At 43.9% G+C, this 16,996-nt stretch overlaps 1 protein-coding gene across 1 annotated transcript in view; it reads left to right on the top strand.

Moving 5' to 3' along the window:
• rab6ba (RAB6B, member RAS oncogene family a) overlaps positions 1-5,533 on the top strand; it is a 153,435-nt gene extending 147,902 nt beyond the window's left edge. Inside the window, exon 8 of the mRNA XM_063201999.1 lies at positions 5,323-5,533. Coding sequence (XP_063058069.1) covers positions 5,323-5,387 — 65 coding nt within the window. The 3' untranslated portion in view covers positions 5,388-5,533. The remainder of the gene's footprint in view (positions 1-5,322) is intronic.
• The last annotated feature ends 11,463 nt before the right edge of the window (positions 5,534-16,996 follow it).

The following is a 16,996-nucleotide window of genomic DNA, read 5'->3' as shown; positions in this document are numbered from 1 at the left end:
ACGTATTGCTTATTGTGACATCATAATAACCATCTGCATTGGGTGTAAATAGGTGGTGAGAATGATAGGGGACTGGATCCCGTGTTTCGGGGGTATACCTTTAGCAGTCAAAGACTGCATAGGCCTAGTTGATATATATATCCTCAACCTCTCTCTGTCCATCCCTCTCTCTACCACCCCACCACCACCTCATCTCAGGGCCCCATGAATCAGCATTTACCCAACTATTGACCCCACTCTCACACACTTTGAGTCCACACCATCCTCAAGCCCCTGCCTGATACTTAGGGCTGGGCGATATGGGAAAAAAAACTATATCACGATATGGATTACTTTATATCACGATAATGATATATATCACGATATAGCACAATTACATACGTTTTCAGTTATTCTCTTTATTTGCTCTTTATTTTTTCATGTCGCAAAACAACCTTTCTTTAAAATGGATCTTTTTATTCTTATTTTTACAGTTACATGAACTTATATTGTGTATTGTGACAACATGAAATGTAATTAAATGATATTCAATTATATAAAATTGATAAAATTACTATCACGATATAAACGATATAGGAGAAAGGTCACTATACACTTTTATATCACGATAACGATATATATCGTTATATTGCCCAGCCCTACTGATACCTCTACCTCTCCCTCTCCTCCATACTTTCCCACCATCCGCTACCCTTCCCTCCACTCTTCTCTATTCCCCTTTTCATTCTTTCACTCCCATATCCTCAAGACCTTCCATTCCATTCCAATCCTCCATTGTGTCCCTCACCTATCCCTCCATCTCTCTCTCCAAGTTTCCCTCCGTCTTGTCTTCATCATTCTATCATCCATCTCCCACCCGTCCCTCCAGGCCTCCAGACCTTTACATCCAGTCTCTCTTTCTTTCTTTCTTTTTTCCTCTGAAAGAGAAAATTAGATTCTAAATTAATTCTGTGAGGCTCTTTCTCTCTTGTGTGTGTGTGTGTGTGTGTGTGTGTGTGTGTGTGTGTGTGTGTGTGTGTGTGTGTGTGTGTGTGTGTGTGTGTGTGTGTGTGTGTGTGTGTGTGTGTGTGTGTGTGTGTTTGTGTGTGATGTCACATAAGGCGTTGTGATATAGAGCTTTGTGATGCTGCATGGGGCTGTATGATGTCACAAGGGGCTGTGTGGTGTCACAGTAGGGCTGTGTTGTGTCATGTAGGGTTGTGTGATGTCACTTGGGACTTTGTGATGCTATATGGGTCTGTGTGATGTCACGTAGGGCTGCGTGGTGTCACAGTACAATACAATGCAATACAATACAATCTGTATTTATAGCGCAATATCACAACTGAAGTTGTCGCAAAGTGCTTTCAAAATACACACACTTTCCCACATTCACACACCAGCTCTGGTGGCTTCCGCACGCCGCCAAATGTCCGGGATTCATGTGAGAAGGTGCATACACACACACACACACACACACACACACTTTCCCACATTCACACACCAGCTCTGGAGGCTGCCTCACAGCGCCAATTGTCCGGGGTTCGTGTGAGAAAGTGCAATATACAGTACAGATGCACACACGCACATGCATTCATACACACACAAAACAACACAATAACAATATCCCAAGAGAAATATGATTCTGGAAGTGTTATGTCTTGTAGGGTTGTGTGATGTCACTTATGGATTTGTGATGCTACATGTGTCTGTGTGATGTCAAATAGGACTGTATGTGTGATATCCCATAAGGCTGTGCCTGCGTGATGTAACAGGGCTGTTTGATGTCACATAGGGCTTTGTGATGTTGCATAGGGCTGTATGATGTCACATAGGGCTGTATGTTGTCACGTAGTAGGGCTGTTTGTGTGATGTCCCATAATGCTGTGTGTGTGGTGCACATTGGAACTGTGGGAGGCTGCATGTGATGTTGTAGGGGACATGTGGGTGTTAAAGGCGGTCTGTGTAGTGTTTCCAATGCTGTGTGTTGGCAGTGTATGGTGTGTGTTGGTGTGCTAGACACAGTGTGGTGTGAAGTGTTTGGGTGTTAGGCGGTGTGTATAGTGTGTTAGGAGGTGTGTGTAGTGTCACCACTGCTAGGCGTTGTGTGGTGTTACTGCTGCATGAGGCTGTGTGAGACGGGGATGTTGGAGGTTGGTGGACATTTGAGACTGGGTGAGGCCAAGGAAGCGGCTGCGCTGGAGCAACAGAGGCACCTAGTGGCTACTCTGGGGTAGTACGGCAAAAAAGAGTTTACACCAGACATGGGCAGCAGGAGGCGATGTAGCACCACCACACAGCCTTCACACATGCTATGGGGACCACGGATAAGAGAAACTGGAATGAAGTGTACAAGAGTTTGTATTGTTTACAGTAATACTAAAAAAATATGAAAATTATCTGCAATATCATAGACTGTTAATACATTACAGACTTGCAGTATCTCCTATGTGTGTGGGTGAGTGAGTGAGTGAGTGAGTGAGTGAGTGAGTGAGTGAGTGAGTGAGTGAGTGTGTGTGTGTGTGTGTGTGTGTGTGTGTGTGTGTGTGTGTGTGTGTGTGTGTGTGTGTGTGTGTGTGTGTGTGTGTGTGTGTGAGAGAGAGAGAGAGAGAGAGAGAGAGAGAGAGAGAGAGAGAGAGAGAGAGAGAGAGAGAGAGAGAGAGAGAGAGAGAGAGAGAGAGAGAGAGAGAGAGAGAGAGAGAGAGAGAGAGAGATTTGAAAAGCTCACTGACGTCTGTGTAGACGCGTTTTCTCACATCCCTAAAAGCGTTGCAATGCACCCTCTGCAACTACTCCTCCCCACCTTGCATGTAGTGTGCTATGTAGATCAAACTGGTGCGAGCTCATTGTCTTCTTCAAATTTGTGGATGACTTTAAATGCACTGTGTTAGCACCACCCACGCCGTGATGCCGAGTTCTTGCTGACGTGGTGTATAGTTGTCGATCAGCAACATTCTGACTCCAATGCAGCTAATGTTAGGCTGAGAGTGTGTGAAGCTGCATAGGGCTGTGTCTATGTGATGTCACAAAGTGCTGTGTAGTGTCACATACAGTTGGGCTGTGTGATGTCACTTAGGCTGTCCTAAACGATTATTTTTCTCCCGATTAATCTATCACCTATTTTTTTCGAATAGTCGATTAGTCGAACGATTATTTTGAAGTACTCTAGCACTTTAATCTTCAAGGAAATTGGGAAAAAAGAAAGAAACCGTTAAAATTAGGTCCCTGAGCTCACAATGAGTTTTAAATCATGATAGTAGCTTATTTACTCCGTGATACAACGTCCAATTCATACGTGCTGGGCAATCTTAGGTTTTAATAAAGTAATAAAGCATTAGTAAAGTAAGCAAAAAAGCATTGAATTAAATGAAACGATTAGTCGACTATGAAAATTCTTTCCGACTAATTTTTATAATCGATTAGTCACGATTACTCAATTAATCGTCCCAGCCCTAGATTTCACATTGGGGCTGTGTGTGTGATGTCATGTAGGGCTGTATGATATCACCTAGGGCTTTTTTGTGTGATGTCACGTAGGGCTGTGTGATGTCACATAGGGCTGTGTGTGTGGGGTCAGATAGGGCTGTGCCTGTTTGATGTCACATAGGACTATGTGATGCTGCATGGGGCTGTGTGGTGTCACATAGGACTGTGTGTATGATGTCACATAGGGCTGTGTGTGGTGTCACATAAGGCTGTGTATGTGATGTATGTACATATGGCTGTTTGATGACATATATGGGACTATGTGATACTGCATGGGGCTGTGTGATGTTAAAAAGGGCTGTCTGATGTCACATAGGGCTGTGTGTGATGCACATTGGAACGGTGGGAGGCTGCATGTGATGTTGGAGGTGGGGGCGGAATTAAGGTGTTGGGTGGTGTGTGTAGTGTGTTAGGAAGTGTGTGTAGTGTCACAACTGCTAGGCATTGTGTGGTGTTACTGCTGCATGGGGCTGTGTGAGACGGGGGTGTTGGAGGTTGGTGGACATTTGAGACTGGATGAGGCCAAGGAGCAGAGACACCTAATGGCTAATTTATACCAGACAGGAGGCGGTGTAGCACCACACATGCAATGGGGACAACGGCTGGGTGGAATGAGTAGAATGAAGTGTACAGGAATTTGTATTGTTTGCAGAAATACAACAACAAAATAGAAAATTATTTATAATGTCATAGACTGTTAATACATTACAGACATCTCCTGAGTGTGTGCGTGTGTGTGTGTGTGTGTGTGTGTGTATGTGTGTGCGTGTGCGTGTGCGTGTGCGTGCGTGCGTGCGTGCGTGTGTGTGTGCGTGCGTGCGTGCGTGCGTGCGTGCGTGTGTGTGTGTGTGTGCGTGTGCGTGTGCGTGTGCGTGTGCGTGTGCGTGTGTGTGTGTGTGAGCTCATCATGTGGTTCAAATGCCGTGAAGGCGAGTTCTTGCTGACATGGTGTACGTAGAGTCGTTGATCGACAAAATTCTGACTCCAATTTGCCTCGTGTTAGGCTGAGTGTGTGTGAAGCTGTGTGTGTGAAGGGCTGTGGCTATGTGATGTCACACAGTGCTGTCACATACAGTGCTGTGTGGTGTCACGTAGGTCTGTGTGTGATGTCACATAGGGCTGTGCCTCTGTGATGTCATGTAGGGCTGTGTTTGTGATGTCACGTAGGCCTGTGTGTGTGATGTCACAAAGGGCTGTGTGTGGGGTCAGATACAGTAGGGCTGTGTTTGTTATGTCACATAGGGTTCTTTGATGTTGCGTAAGGCTGTGTGATGTTACAAAGGGCTGTGTGCTGTCACAGAGCTGTGTGTGTGATGTCCCATAATGCAGTGTGTGTGATCCACATTGGAAGTGTGTGAGGCTGCATGTGATGTTAGTGGTGGGGGGCATTTGGGTGTTGGGTAGTGTGTTGGTGTGGTAGGTGGTGTGTGATGTGAAGTGTTTGGGTGTTGGGCGGTGTGTGTAGTGTGTTTAGAGGTGTGTACAGTGTGCCTTCACAGATGCAATGTGGACAACGGATGGGAGAAAGTAAAATGAGGTGTACTTGCAGAATAACTTGTATTTGCAGAAATAATACAAAAACATATACATAACAAATACATTCTCTCTAATACTGTGTGTGTGTGTGTGTGTGTGTGTGTGTGTGTGTGTGTGTGTGTGTGTGTGTGTGTGTGTGTGTGTGTGTGTGTGTGTGTGTGTGTGTGTGTGTGTGTGTGTGTGTGTGTGTGTGTGTGTGTGTGTGTGTGTGTGTGTGTGTGTGTGTGTGCGTACGCTCATACATGTGCATGTATCTGCTTGTTACTGTATTGGTGTATGCCAAGTGTACTCTTTGCTGCTGACCTTAACCCTCACCAACAGTGATTGACATCAAGCTGGACAAACCACAGGAGCCGCCCGCCACCGAGGGAGGGTGTTCCTGTTAATCCCTCTACCCTGATTGGCCAGCTTCATTACACCACATGCTTGTTGTGTTGCTTTCTATTGGTTATATCAGACTGGATATTCGGCTTTCACACATGACGAGTGGTCATTCGGTTGGAAACTTACGTTGCATCGGTTTTTAGTTGTAAAATAGTGTACTTTATTAATGAAATTGCCAAAAATGTCTTAAAAATTTAAGAAATAAAGTGGGAAACGAATGGGGGTGGGGGCGGCAAGAGTTGTGAAACTCCGAATCTGTATACACTGGGAAGGTAGTTCATTTTCTTCTTCTTTTTTTGATTTTGTATTTTTGTATACTTAAGGAAAAGCACTAAGAGAAATCGCAGACGAACACATACTCAAATTTGCTAAAGGACAAACTGTACGGGCAGCGGCAGCGTGTTACGTAGCGGGCAGAGCAAAGCTGTATTTGACGGAGTATCTCTAAAGCATGCATGTGAACAGTTGTTGATTTCATACTCCTCATTTTATATGGACGTGCTGTCTGTCTGTCTGTCTGTCTGCTCATGTGCACTGTTGACTTTGTAAAGGCGACTCACACCTGTGATTTTGAACACAATGTTGAATTACCTGTTTTGTTTTTATGTTTTTTTTACGTTTCTATGTTTTATTTGTTTTTGTTTCGATCTGTAAGATCTCACTGAAACTTGAGGAATGTTTTGCTTCATTCTGTTGTAAAGGACTTGTGTTCTATATTTGCCAGCGAGCATCATCATCTGTAAATGCATCTGTAAATGTGGCAGCGCTATGCCAGTAGTGAGCACCAGGGGGAGCGCTGTGCAGGCCGAGCGAGCGCCACTCTCTTCACTCGGTCCTCAACACTGCTGATATGAGGGACAGCGAGGCAGAATCTGTGGTATAATCTGTGTGTTTTCTATAAAGGCTCACTCTCGACTCATGATAGGTACTCTAGTTACATGCACCACACATTCCCTCATTCCCTTTTCTTAGGTACTCGACACGTCACTGTTCCATGGTACGGTCATTATACCACATTGCAATCTCCCACACATCACATTCCCCGTTTTTGTTAGGCCTCTGTGAACATCTCCTAATCTGCTGCTGTGCTCTGTGTGTGTCTCTGTGTGTGTGTGTGTGTGTGTGTGTGTGTGTGTGTGTGTGTGTGTGTGTGTGTGTGTGTGTGTGTGTGTGTGTGTGTGTGTGTGTGTGTGTGTGTGTGTGTGTGTGTGTGTGTGTGTGTGTGTGTGTGTGTGTGTGAGGTCCCCTTTGCCCTGAGGCTCCACACACACTAGTTTTGTTTCCGTGACACAAGCATCTCTTGAAGGAAAGACTTTTAGGAGGAAATGCCTTTAAGGAGCCCAACATCTTTCTGCTGAACCCCCAGCAGGAAATTCTTCCATGGAAATGAGGGAAATTCCATGCTTACTGTATCTAGTAAAGTTTTATGATAAAGAATCAATTTACTACCATTGGTCCCTACATGCAGACTGTGTCTCTATGCCCTCAAAACCCAAGGTCCCCACATTCCCATGTCCCCCATCAGTGAGCCCTCAGCTAATTGGTCCAAACATGGATGCCCTCAGAGATGATTGGTCCACACACAAGTTCACATGTGGCCCTACATGTCAATGCATGTGTCCCATTGGCCCACACATGCCATCCCTCACTGCCCAAAGACAGCAGCGGTCACAGCCGTACCCCCTCCATCTACCACCCTGCCCCCTCTCTTCCCCCTCCTCCCTCCCACTCCCACTCCTACACACCTCCCTTACCATCACATTATATTGCATTTTACATTTAGCCTCCCCCTCCCCACCCACACTCATCCACCTCTTAATGCACTTTTTTGTAAATGAGAACAACTCGAGGGAGCGAGCGAACAAGAGAGAAAGACAGAAAAAACAAACAAACAAACAAAAAACAACGACAAACACGTGTAAATGACTCAACAACATAAATGTGAAAAGTTACGTAGAGTTCTTGTAGTTTTACACACAGTACACTGTAGAGATATGAGCTGTGTACCATTCTTACTGTCTTTGACAAAACGTCACGCGTGAAGGGTTACATACTGTACGTACACTAGAAGAGGTCATGAGGTCATTCTTACTGTCTTTTACACACGTGGAGGGTTACATATACTGTACACTGTAGAGAAATATGAACTGTATACCATTCTTACTGTCTATGACTGACAAAACATGTGATATGTCTCTGTAAATTAATGTGCGTGTGTGTGTGCGTCTGTGTGTGTGTGTGTGCGTGCGTGAGTGTGTTCGTGTGTGTGTGTACGTGTGTACGTGTGCGTGTGTGTGTGTGACGTGCTTCATCTTTCTGCCGTTGCCAGTGAAGACTTCACCTTGTTTGAGACTTAAAGCCACAATAAATAAATAGCTACCAGATATGATCCTGATGTGTTTTTGTATTCAGCCTCCTGTTACTACTATGATCATGACATGTTTTGCAGTAACTCAATAGGCATACACTGCATTACATTACATTAAAAATTCCAGATTCCATTACATACATAGTATTATAAATAGCTACATAATATACAGGTATAACCATGCCACATTTCAACTCAATACATTACATTACATTTGGGGTGGGGATTATGTGTCTTGGGGCCGTTTACGACCCTTAAGGCCATCTTATCCGGCCCTCGACATAATTTTAATGTTATGCAGTTTCACATGAGGTATGACATGTTTTGTAAAGAAATGTTAGAAATAACATTTGAATACAATTAAGTTATATTTTCAGAGGACCCGGTGAAGGTGAGGTCTGGCCGCCTTCAATGTAGGCCTAAAGTGCAGGGGTAAATCCTGGTTTGTGTTCATATGGCCCTTGGAGGACTTTATAAAATTTGAAGTGGCCCCTCAAATGAAAAAAAGGTTGCAATCCCCTGCATTACATAAATAGCTCCCAGGTATGGTCATGAAACACTTAAATTCAGTACATTACATTGCATTACATAACAAATACATGTTAATTGTGTCTCCTTACTTGGAAGTGTTACCCAAATAGCTGCCATGTGACCAAAGCATTTTTGTACAGTCTTCTATTTAGGCTACATGTGATGTATATCTACCAGATAGCATTATGCCCCTTTTTTGCTCTGCATGCCTTCTCCTGAATTTCCTTATAGATTAGTTACTAGCTCACGTGTAAAAACCTGTCTTGCCCCTCTGATGGGTTATCTTCATGTGTGTTGTAGTGCTTCTATGGAATACGTCAATGTTTGCCGGAGTTCAATGTTTGCCAGGTATGGCTGATAATCATGGTCCCCCTTCTGCAGAGAGCTACACTGCTGTTTTATTTACCTACCTATCTCCACTGATATGCATTCAGTAGGGTGTAAACCTATCCATACGTGATATACGTACGCGTGCCATAAATAGCTTAATGTGTCTTTGTAAGGCTTTATCACAGCAACACAGGTACAGTTAGGTCACCAAGGGGTAGTGGCACACGTCACAATTCCATAGAACCGCACATAAAGGAGCACTATCACCAAGACATGCTTATTAACTGTAGATTATACACCCATAAACACAAGTCACAACACGAGAGTGCTGACTACTGCTGGCATGGGGCCAGTCTTGGGCCTGGTGTAGTTTATTTTATTTACCTTGTTTGGGGTATGCAGGTCACAGGCTAGTTATGGCTGCAGCGTACGGGCCCCGGACCATCTTAATCCGGCCCTGTTGGTCAGGCGTTTGCTTTTGTTTTTCTTTTGTAGCAGGTTCCCCAGTAAGGGCTGGAGAGCTCTGCGGTGTGGTCAGTAGAACAAGCTGAATAGTATGCTGACTAAACCCTTATTCGGACGGGAGTAGTATTACCGAGGGACAGGAGGTAAAACTTGCGGTGAAGTTTACCGACATACTCCGCATACATCTTTACTGACATGGCGCGTTTGGATGGGACCAAATTTCCTGGTTATTATTACTTTACCCCAGGTCCCCTTATTAAACTAGTCCCATCCGAATCCTAACCGGTAAGAATCCTAACAAGAACCAGAATGAGAGAGGACATCTCTCCTGTCTTGGAAGACCTGCACTGGTTACCTTGTCTCATACAGAATCGACTTTAAGATTCTGCTCACAGTATTTAAAGCATTAAATGGACTTGCCCCTAGTTATATCTCAGACATGCTCTCTTTTTATGCCCCTGCTCGAGCTCTCAGGTCCACTGATGCCAAGCTGCTAAGGACAAAAGAAGATAGGCGACGCTGCGTTTGCCTGCTATGCGCCCAAGAGATGGAACGCCCTCCCCATCGAGATCCGATCAGCCAGCTCCGTCGACTCCTTCAAGAAGCAGCTGAAGACCCACCTCTTCATCCTTGCCAATTCCTAGCTGCCAAGGCGTCATAGTGTCCCAGCTGCCGCAGCGCCCTTACTACTCACAACCAGCCCTGGCAGGGGGCTCCCCTAGGTGGCCGCTGGTCTCTGCCTGAGGTTTCTTCCTGACTATAGGGTTTTTTTTCTCAGACCTCACTGAGCTTTTTTTCCCCCCCTTACAAACTATGATTCAAGCGAAAGGGAGTTTTTCCTCACCCCTGATGCCACCAGGGGCCGCACCTGAGCGCCCAATCTCTGTGTGACTATCTATGACTTATGATAGGCCAAGCCACTATGGACCTTACGCATCTAAGAATCCTGGTCCTAACCTACGTTGACCTTATGACTCTTGTATGACACAGTGCTATACAAATACAATTATTATTATTATTATTACAATTATTATCCGAATAGGGCTTTAAAAACCTCCAAGCTGTGCAGTGCCGGCCCTCACAAAACTCAGTAGATGACCTCAACCTCCTCATTGGGGAGGAGGAATGGGCAGAGGTGACAAAGGTGACAAAGTCGAGTTAAAGTCATACCATTTCAATTTCTCAGGGTGAGAGGAGAATAAGCGGAGGAGAAGAGGTGGAGAGGAGGGGTGCATGTTGTGGGGTGAGAGCAGAGTTGTATAAAGTAAATATTGTACGTTAATATTAAAGAGTAAACTTACATATATATCTCAATAAAGTATTTACAACACTATGGAGAATCAAATTACTCTAACAGTGGTCAAAAGGCAGTGTAAAATTTCGCAAATGGTTATAATTTCAGCTCTACAACAAGACTATTACCCACCCACTCTGCTCCATGAAAGTTGACGGAACTTTTTTGGTACTTCTTTACATTGGCAAGGTACAGCTGCTGGGAGTGGCCACGAGAACACTGAGTATATCCGTGTCTGTCACAAACACACCATGGTTAATAACACGAGCAGTCCTCATCAAAACGATAACAGTAACTTATTGTGTGAACTCAAATGGCAAGGCAGGTCATCTTGTGAATTGTAGGCTACTGGATTTTGTTGCCGGGTTCATTGGACTGTAGATTTGAGTAGACGTAACTGTATTCCCTCTGTGCAGTGCAAAGCTTTTGAACCAGGACGCAAATTAAAAGCCAGACGTGTCGTGTTCCAAAAACTACTTTCAGTCATGGTCATAGGGGGTCATGGGGTAGACAAGAAGAATGTTCTGTGAGAAGGAGTTATCGTAGGCTTGGAGCAGTACAGGAAGGTAGGAAGGGTCTAGAGAGGAGAGGAGAGGAGAGGAGAGGAGAGGAGAGGAGAGGAGAGGAGAGGAGAGGAGAGGAGAGGAGGAGTGGACATATGGGTCATGCTGGGGGAGGATGATAGGCGAAGCGGGTACTAATTGGTACAAAGACTTGACTTTGTCTTGCATCTAATGTCACAACTATAGATTTGACTCAAAGTGCTTTGAAATACACATATGGGTCAGTGACGTTTCAGCAGTAGTACACATCATGCAACGACAGCCAATTGTCCGGGGTTCATAAAAGAAAGTGCTCAAAGTGCTCTTTGTTTCTGATACCCTTGCCCGTGTAGGAAACATTGAATTGATGCCGTACAGTGCAGTTGTGCATGATGCAACCTATCCATCAAATGTGTGCTTTCAACTGTTCTTGTTTGCAGGTGTTTTGGAAGCTTCATCTTTATACAGTATATACGGCTTCAATAAAGTTTTGGCATCCTTGAACATCCTGACCCACTTGTAGGCCTATATTGAATCAGAGCACCCTCTCTCAGTCACTTCTCTCTTCAAACACAGGTGCTGTACACGGTAGTTTGTTGGCGTCATTTTTGCATATTTGTTTATTGAACAGGCACGCAGTCAACCTGAAGCAAATCAGCTCTTCCCTAAAATAACTGCCGTGTTACACGTTGCTGCCATGCCACCAGACACCAGCACCATCCAAGTATCATAGCACCATACAGGACTGGACTGGATATGTGGCATACAGGGCATTTCGCTGTGGGTCGTCTGTCCTCAGGGGCCGATGCTGAGTTTTTTTCCCCCTGAATGTATTACAGATTGACCAGTAGCTTACAGAGGGCCACGCAAAAATGCCGGCCTTATATCCTCATGAGCCATTGGGTTTGTTCGTGATGAAGCAGTGAAGCTAACCAGCGTGAATGCGCACTTTGCCAGCTTGATGCATTCTGGTTAGAATTTTCACTGGCAAAATGTGCATGCTCACTGCAAAAGCATCACTGCTTCATCACAAACAAATCCATTGACACACATTGCTGAAAATGCCAGCGCCCATAGCATGTTGACAGTTACTGTTCTCCATCCAAGGACTGATATTATAGTTGTCTCACATTCATCAAAACTTCATGGACTTTTATGAGGGTACAGAGAGAAGAGGAATGTGGAGTTGGAATGCTGACATGTCCCCCAGCTATCCTGTCAAATGCTCCTCATCTCTGCACAAAATGGCAGTGCAATAAAAAGAAAATCTGTACAACTCAGTCAGTCATACATTCTGCTGGCACTACACTATACTATACTTCACCGCTACAATAAACCACACTACATACACAGACTCTATTGTTTGGCAGGTGTGTCATAAAGTACTGTGAATGTGCCAAGCCTAGTGACACACAGTACACATGGTTCTATATACAGTATGGTGCTACTGGGACTATTCACATTCTACAGGGACACGCACGCACGCACATACACACACACAGACACACACACACACACACGCACACGCACACGCACACACACACACACACACACACACACACACACACACACACACACACACACACACACACACACACACACACACACACACACCAATCTATGCCTATGCTATGTGTTTGGCAGGTGTACCACTTGTATGTAAATCCAGACTGGTAGAGTCCTGCCTGCGGTGACTGTACTGTACTGCCCGGCTTAACTAGCTGCCCTCGTGAACCTGCTGCTACACGTGCATTCACCCTCCAGACTCTTCCCCGGAAGCAATTCCCTCTTCCAGGAATGCGTGTGAAAATCATGCGTGCCGTGTTGTCTCCACTCTGTCGCCACTTCTGTCTGGAGAAAGAAAATGGGGCATTTTGACAACCCAACTGCCCCTTTTTCTTGTAAGAAACTTTATTCAGTTAGAGCTGGTTATTCAGTATCCTCCAGGGATGTTTTTTTCACAGGAAAGACGAAAAACCAGGGCAGGAGGCAACAGTGCTCTGTGCCTTTCCAGCTCTGCCATCCCCCTTTGAGTCTGATTTGCATGTTGGTGAGGCTTCAATCCAGCAGCCTGACCTTAAGCTCGAGCAGGTTCAGACTCAGAGACGAAGACATTTTTAGGCCGAGGCAAATATGTAGTGATAAACATGCCAAGCGGAGTGAGAGGTGTTTCTAATCACTATGTAGGCTGCGTCCTGAATTCCCATGCAGTGACACAGTATATGCAAAACAGTGTGTGAGGAGATCCAAATGCAATGTAATGTAATGTAATAATAGTAATATGTAAATGTATGGTACATTTGAAATAGTTTTTGATATTTAACTGAGTGACATGGATATAGTAATGGGGTTTAATTTTATTCCACAGGTTTTATCTTATTATCTATCTATCTATCTATCTATCTATCTATCTATCTATCTATCTATCTATCTATCTATCTATCTATCTATCTATCTATCTATCTATCTATCTATCTATCTATCTATCTATCTATCTATATATATATATATGGGGCTGGTAAAGGCAACTGCTCCCTCTGCCCTACAGAGAGGAGCTCTACCATGTCCTACGCCTGACGGGCCCTTTGGTGATATGTGTGTGTGTGTATATATTTATTTATTTATTGTGTTGATTGTGATGTGTGTTTTTTCTTTGTCTGTCTTTGTGCCACCACCAAAGCAAATTTTCCATTTCATGTAAGTTTAATGGACAATACAGAAGTCTAAGTCGAAGTAATAATCTAATAAGATACACAGTGCAGTGGAAGTAAGCACTTACATTTTTATTTATATTAACCATATTATTTCTATCAGCTACTTTATTGAAATGAAAGTGTTGAAGTAACTGACATCATGAGGCAGTGTATGTGTGTTTTTTGTGACGGTTCATCTCAACACGATGTGGCTGCCTTCTTAAGCATTGCATCACAAAAGCAAAAACCTGACAGTGCACCATCAGCATGCGTAGTGGTGGAATGGAAAACCGCGGTAGAATGGAAGTCTCCATGACGACCCACTTGGCAGAGGGTCAGAATTCCAAAGCGAAAAGGTCACAGCACGTGCTTCCCTCCACTCCGTCCGGAATCACCTTGGCCAGTCTCAGAGTGTTGAATCCTCACCACATCACACACGCACACACACACACACACAGACACACACACACACACACACACACACACACACACACACACACACACACACACACACACACACACACACACACACACACACACACACACACACACACACACACACACACACACACCATCTCCACCCTGACCACAACTCCCACAGCTCCCCTCTGCTCCGACCTCACCACATCCCCTCCCTTCATCCCCTCTCTGCCTTAACCCCAGCTGATTGCATCAGGGCCTGAGGGGGAGAGAACTGTCAGGGTGTTTATATTTTGGAAAGATAAACCGAGAGAGAGAGAGAGAGAGAGAGAGAGAGAGAGAGAGAGAGAGAGAGAGAGAGAGAGAGAGAGAGAGAGATATTGTGCTGAGTATGAGTAAGGGTGACAGCCCTCCCTGCTTTTTGCGATTCATCCTCCTTTTTGACGTCATTCTTCAGACCAGAGCCAGGGTAAGTAAACAACAGAAATGCTTGAGGTGTAAGAGAGAAGTTCTGAGTAATCCTGAAGTGGTTTTGAAAGTCCTTTGTTACAGTTTTCTCAGTTGTTTCCACAGTACACAATTGCTGGAATCATGTCTCAATTTCTCAAAAACTCTACACACAAATCCAAAAACAATGGGCAAAACCCCTCACTTCTCCTGCCAAATGGATGTCCTGTCTCAAAACAATGTAGGCCTAGTTTATTTGCCATGTCAACAAGGTTGTAGCATACCCCCCCAACATCAAATCAAGTCAAATAAAATACAAACAATGGACACACGGCTGCAAAAGAGCTGCAAAGCATACAATAAGTATAACTATGGGTACACATACAGACACAAACAGTAAACAGAGAGGGTCCCAGCAGACATTAGACAGCAGTTGAATTACAGATTATGCCAAGATGATTAAATTCATTAAGGGTAAAGTGCACAGAGAGTGGGACATTATGGTAGGTTAAGATGTCTGATAGCCAGCGGGTAGGCTATGTGTTGCTCCTAAATCTGGATGTGGATGATTTGAATAGGCCCTTGTAATAACTTGTAAAGTAAAACACTATAATCACAATGACCTACAGTATGCCATGTTTTGTTCAGTTTCCCACTTACCACAGATGGTATATTTGAGTTGTAAAATATAGAAATATTGTTTGAGGGCACACAGATGTGTGGCCACAGATTTATTTTACATATTTTTCTGACACTGAAAACAGTTCCGCTAACCACCACGGTAACCACATGAAAGTTACTTCTTGAATTACATATTTTTGTCGTCAACAACTCAAAGTGTGAACACATCACAACATCTTAGCATATGTTCATGAATGGAGTGATGATGATTGCTAATTGTATAAAAAGGTATGACATGTCTTTGTACATGTGATGAGGTGCACACAGTATGGAATTTTGAATGATGTGTTCCATGAGAAAACCAGCGCTTTTCTTCATAAAAATTGTGTCTAATCCAGAGAAATGTGTGTAGTGGTTTGAAAAAAGTGTGTTTTAAAACTGAAATGTAAATGTAATGAAGGAATATTTTAGGCCTAGTTCAGTGGAATTGGTTCAGGGTGATGGTAATGAGCGAGATGATTTCAGAATTGTGCCTCAAGAACCAGAAACCTCTCCAGCCCGTTCATTCTCTCCTCTCCTCTCCTCTCCTCTCCTCTCCTGCACTCCTCTCTCCTCCTTTCCTCTCCCCATCTCCTTTTCCCTTTCTTCTATAAGCTTATCCTTCTCTCCTCATGTCATGGTTTCCTCTCCTCTCCTGCCCGTTCATTCTCTCCTCTCCTCTCCTCTCCTCTCCTCTCCTCTCCTCTCCTCTCCTCTCAGCTCCTCTCCTTTCCTCTACTCTGTCTGCTGAGCCAGGAGGAGCGTATCTGGGCCTACGGGAGAGGAGTGTGTGGTGTTGTTTTTGTTTTGACTGTTCTGTTGTGTTTAGTCAGGATTGACTTCGGGTGAAACCTTATCTGTTGCCTTCCTTTTGTGCTGTCATCATTAATCAAAACCAAACAAGTCAAACAACTTCTTTTCCATAGCGTTTCACAAGAATTGTATTCAACTCCAGCTTCCTTGTCTGCTATCTGTATTTCCTGCTATTCTTCTGTCTGAAGATGACTATGCTTCCCTTTTTTCAACGACTTCCACCATGCAGTGCACACACACACAAATATTCCATATGCAGGCACCAACATGTACACATACACACACACACGCACACACGCACACACGCACACACACCTGCGAGCGGTGTGGCAAGGGTCTAGTGGTGTGCCAAGCCCTGCCAAGTCGGCTGCGAAGGACATCAAAACAAGAAGAGGCAGAAACGGCCGTTTAATGAATCACAAACGGCTGTTTAAACTGGATCTGGTTCATCCAGAAATGTGACCCTGATTTTCTTTTCATTTTCTTTCCCACGCCTGCACATTTCACACCCTAACATATTGGAACATGAAAGCATAAAATACACATTTCAAATGCACATTTAGATGTAGTCTACAAATGATTTGATGGACAGCTGGCATGCAATTTGTTCAACCCTTTGAGGAGTAAGGACTTTTTCCCAGTTCTTCTAGAATTACACTGGACCACTCTACAGCTCCCACAGAAGTCAATGTTAAAAATCTCGCAAAGTCTTTGACATCATAATGAGAACTCAAAATTGTGGCAAAATTCTAATCACATATTTGTGATGGTACCCAAGATTCTTTAATGCATTTAGACCATCTCTGATGGTACTCCTCAAAGGGGTTAAATAGAATAGAATAGAATAGAATATAATAGAATAGAATAGAACAGAATAGAATAGAATAGAATTGAACTGAATTGAATTGAATTGAATCGAATAGACTAGACTAGAATAGAATAGAATAGAATAGAATAGAATAGAATAGAATAGAATAGAATAGAAAGACTTACATAATCCAAAGAAATTCAAAACATGGGTCAATATGTTTGTGTGTTTTTGATAAGA

Source organism: Engraulis encrasicolus, chromosome 6 (genome assembly GCF_034702125.1).
Source record: "Engraulis encrasicolus isolate BLACKSEA-1 chromosome 6, IST_EnEncr_1.0, whole genome shotgun sequence".
NCBI classification, from domain to species: Eukaryota; Metazoa; Chordata; class Actinopteri; order Clupeiformes; family Engraulidae; genus Engraulis; species Engraulis encrasicolus.
This window is presented reverse-complemented; position numbering and strand designations above follow the sequence as displayed.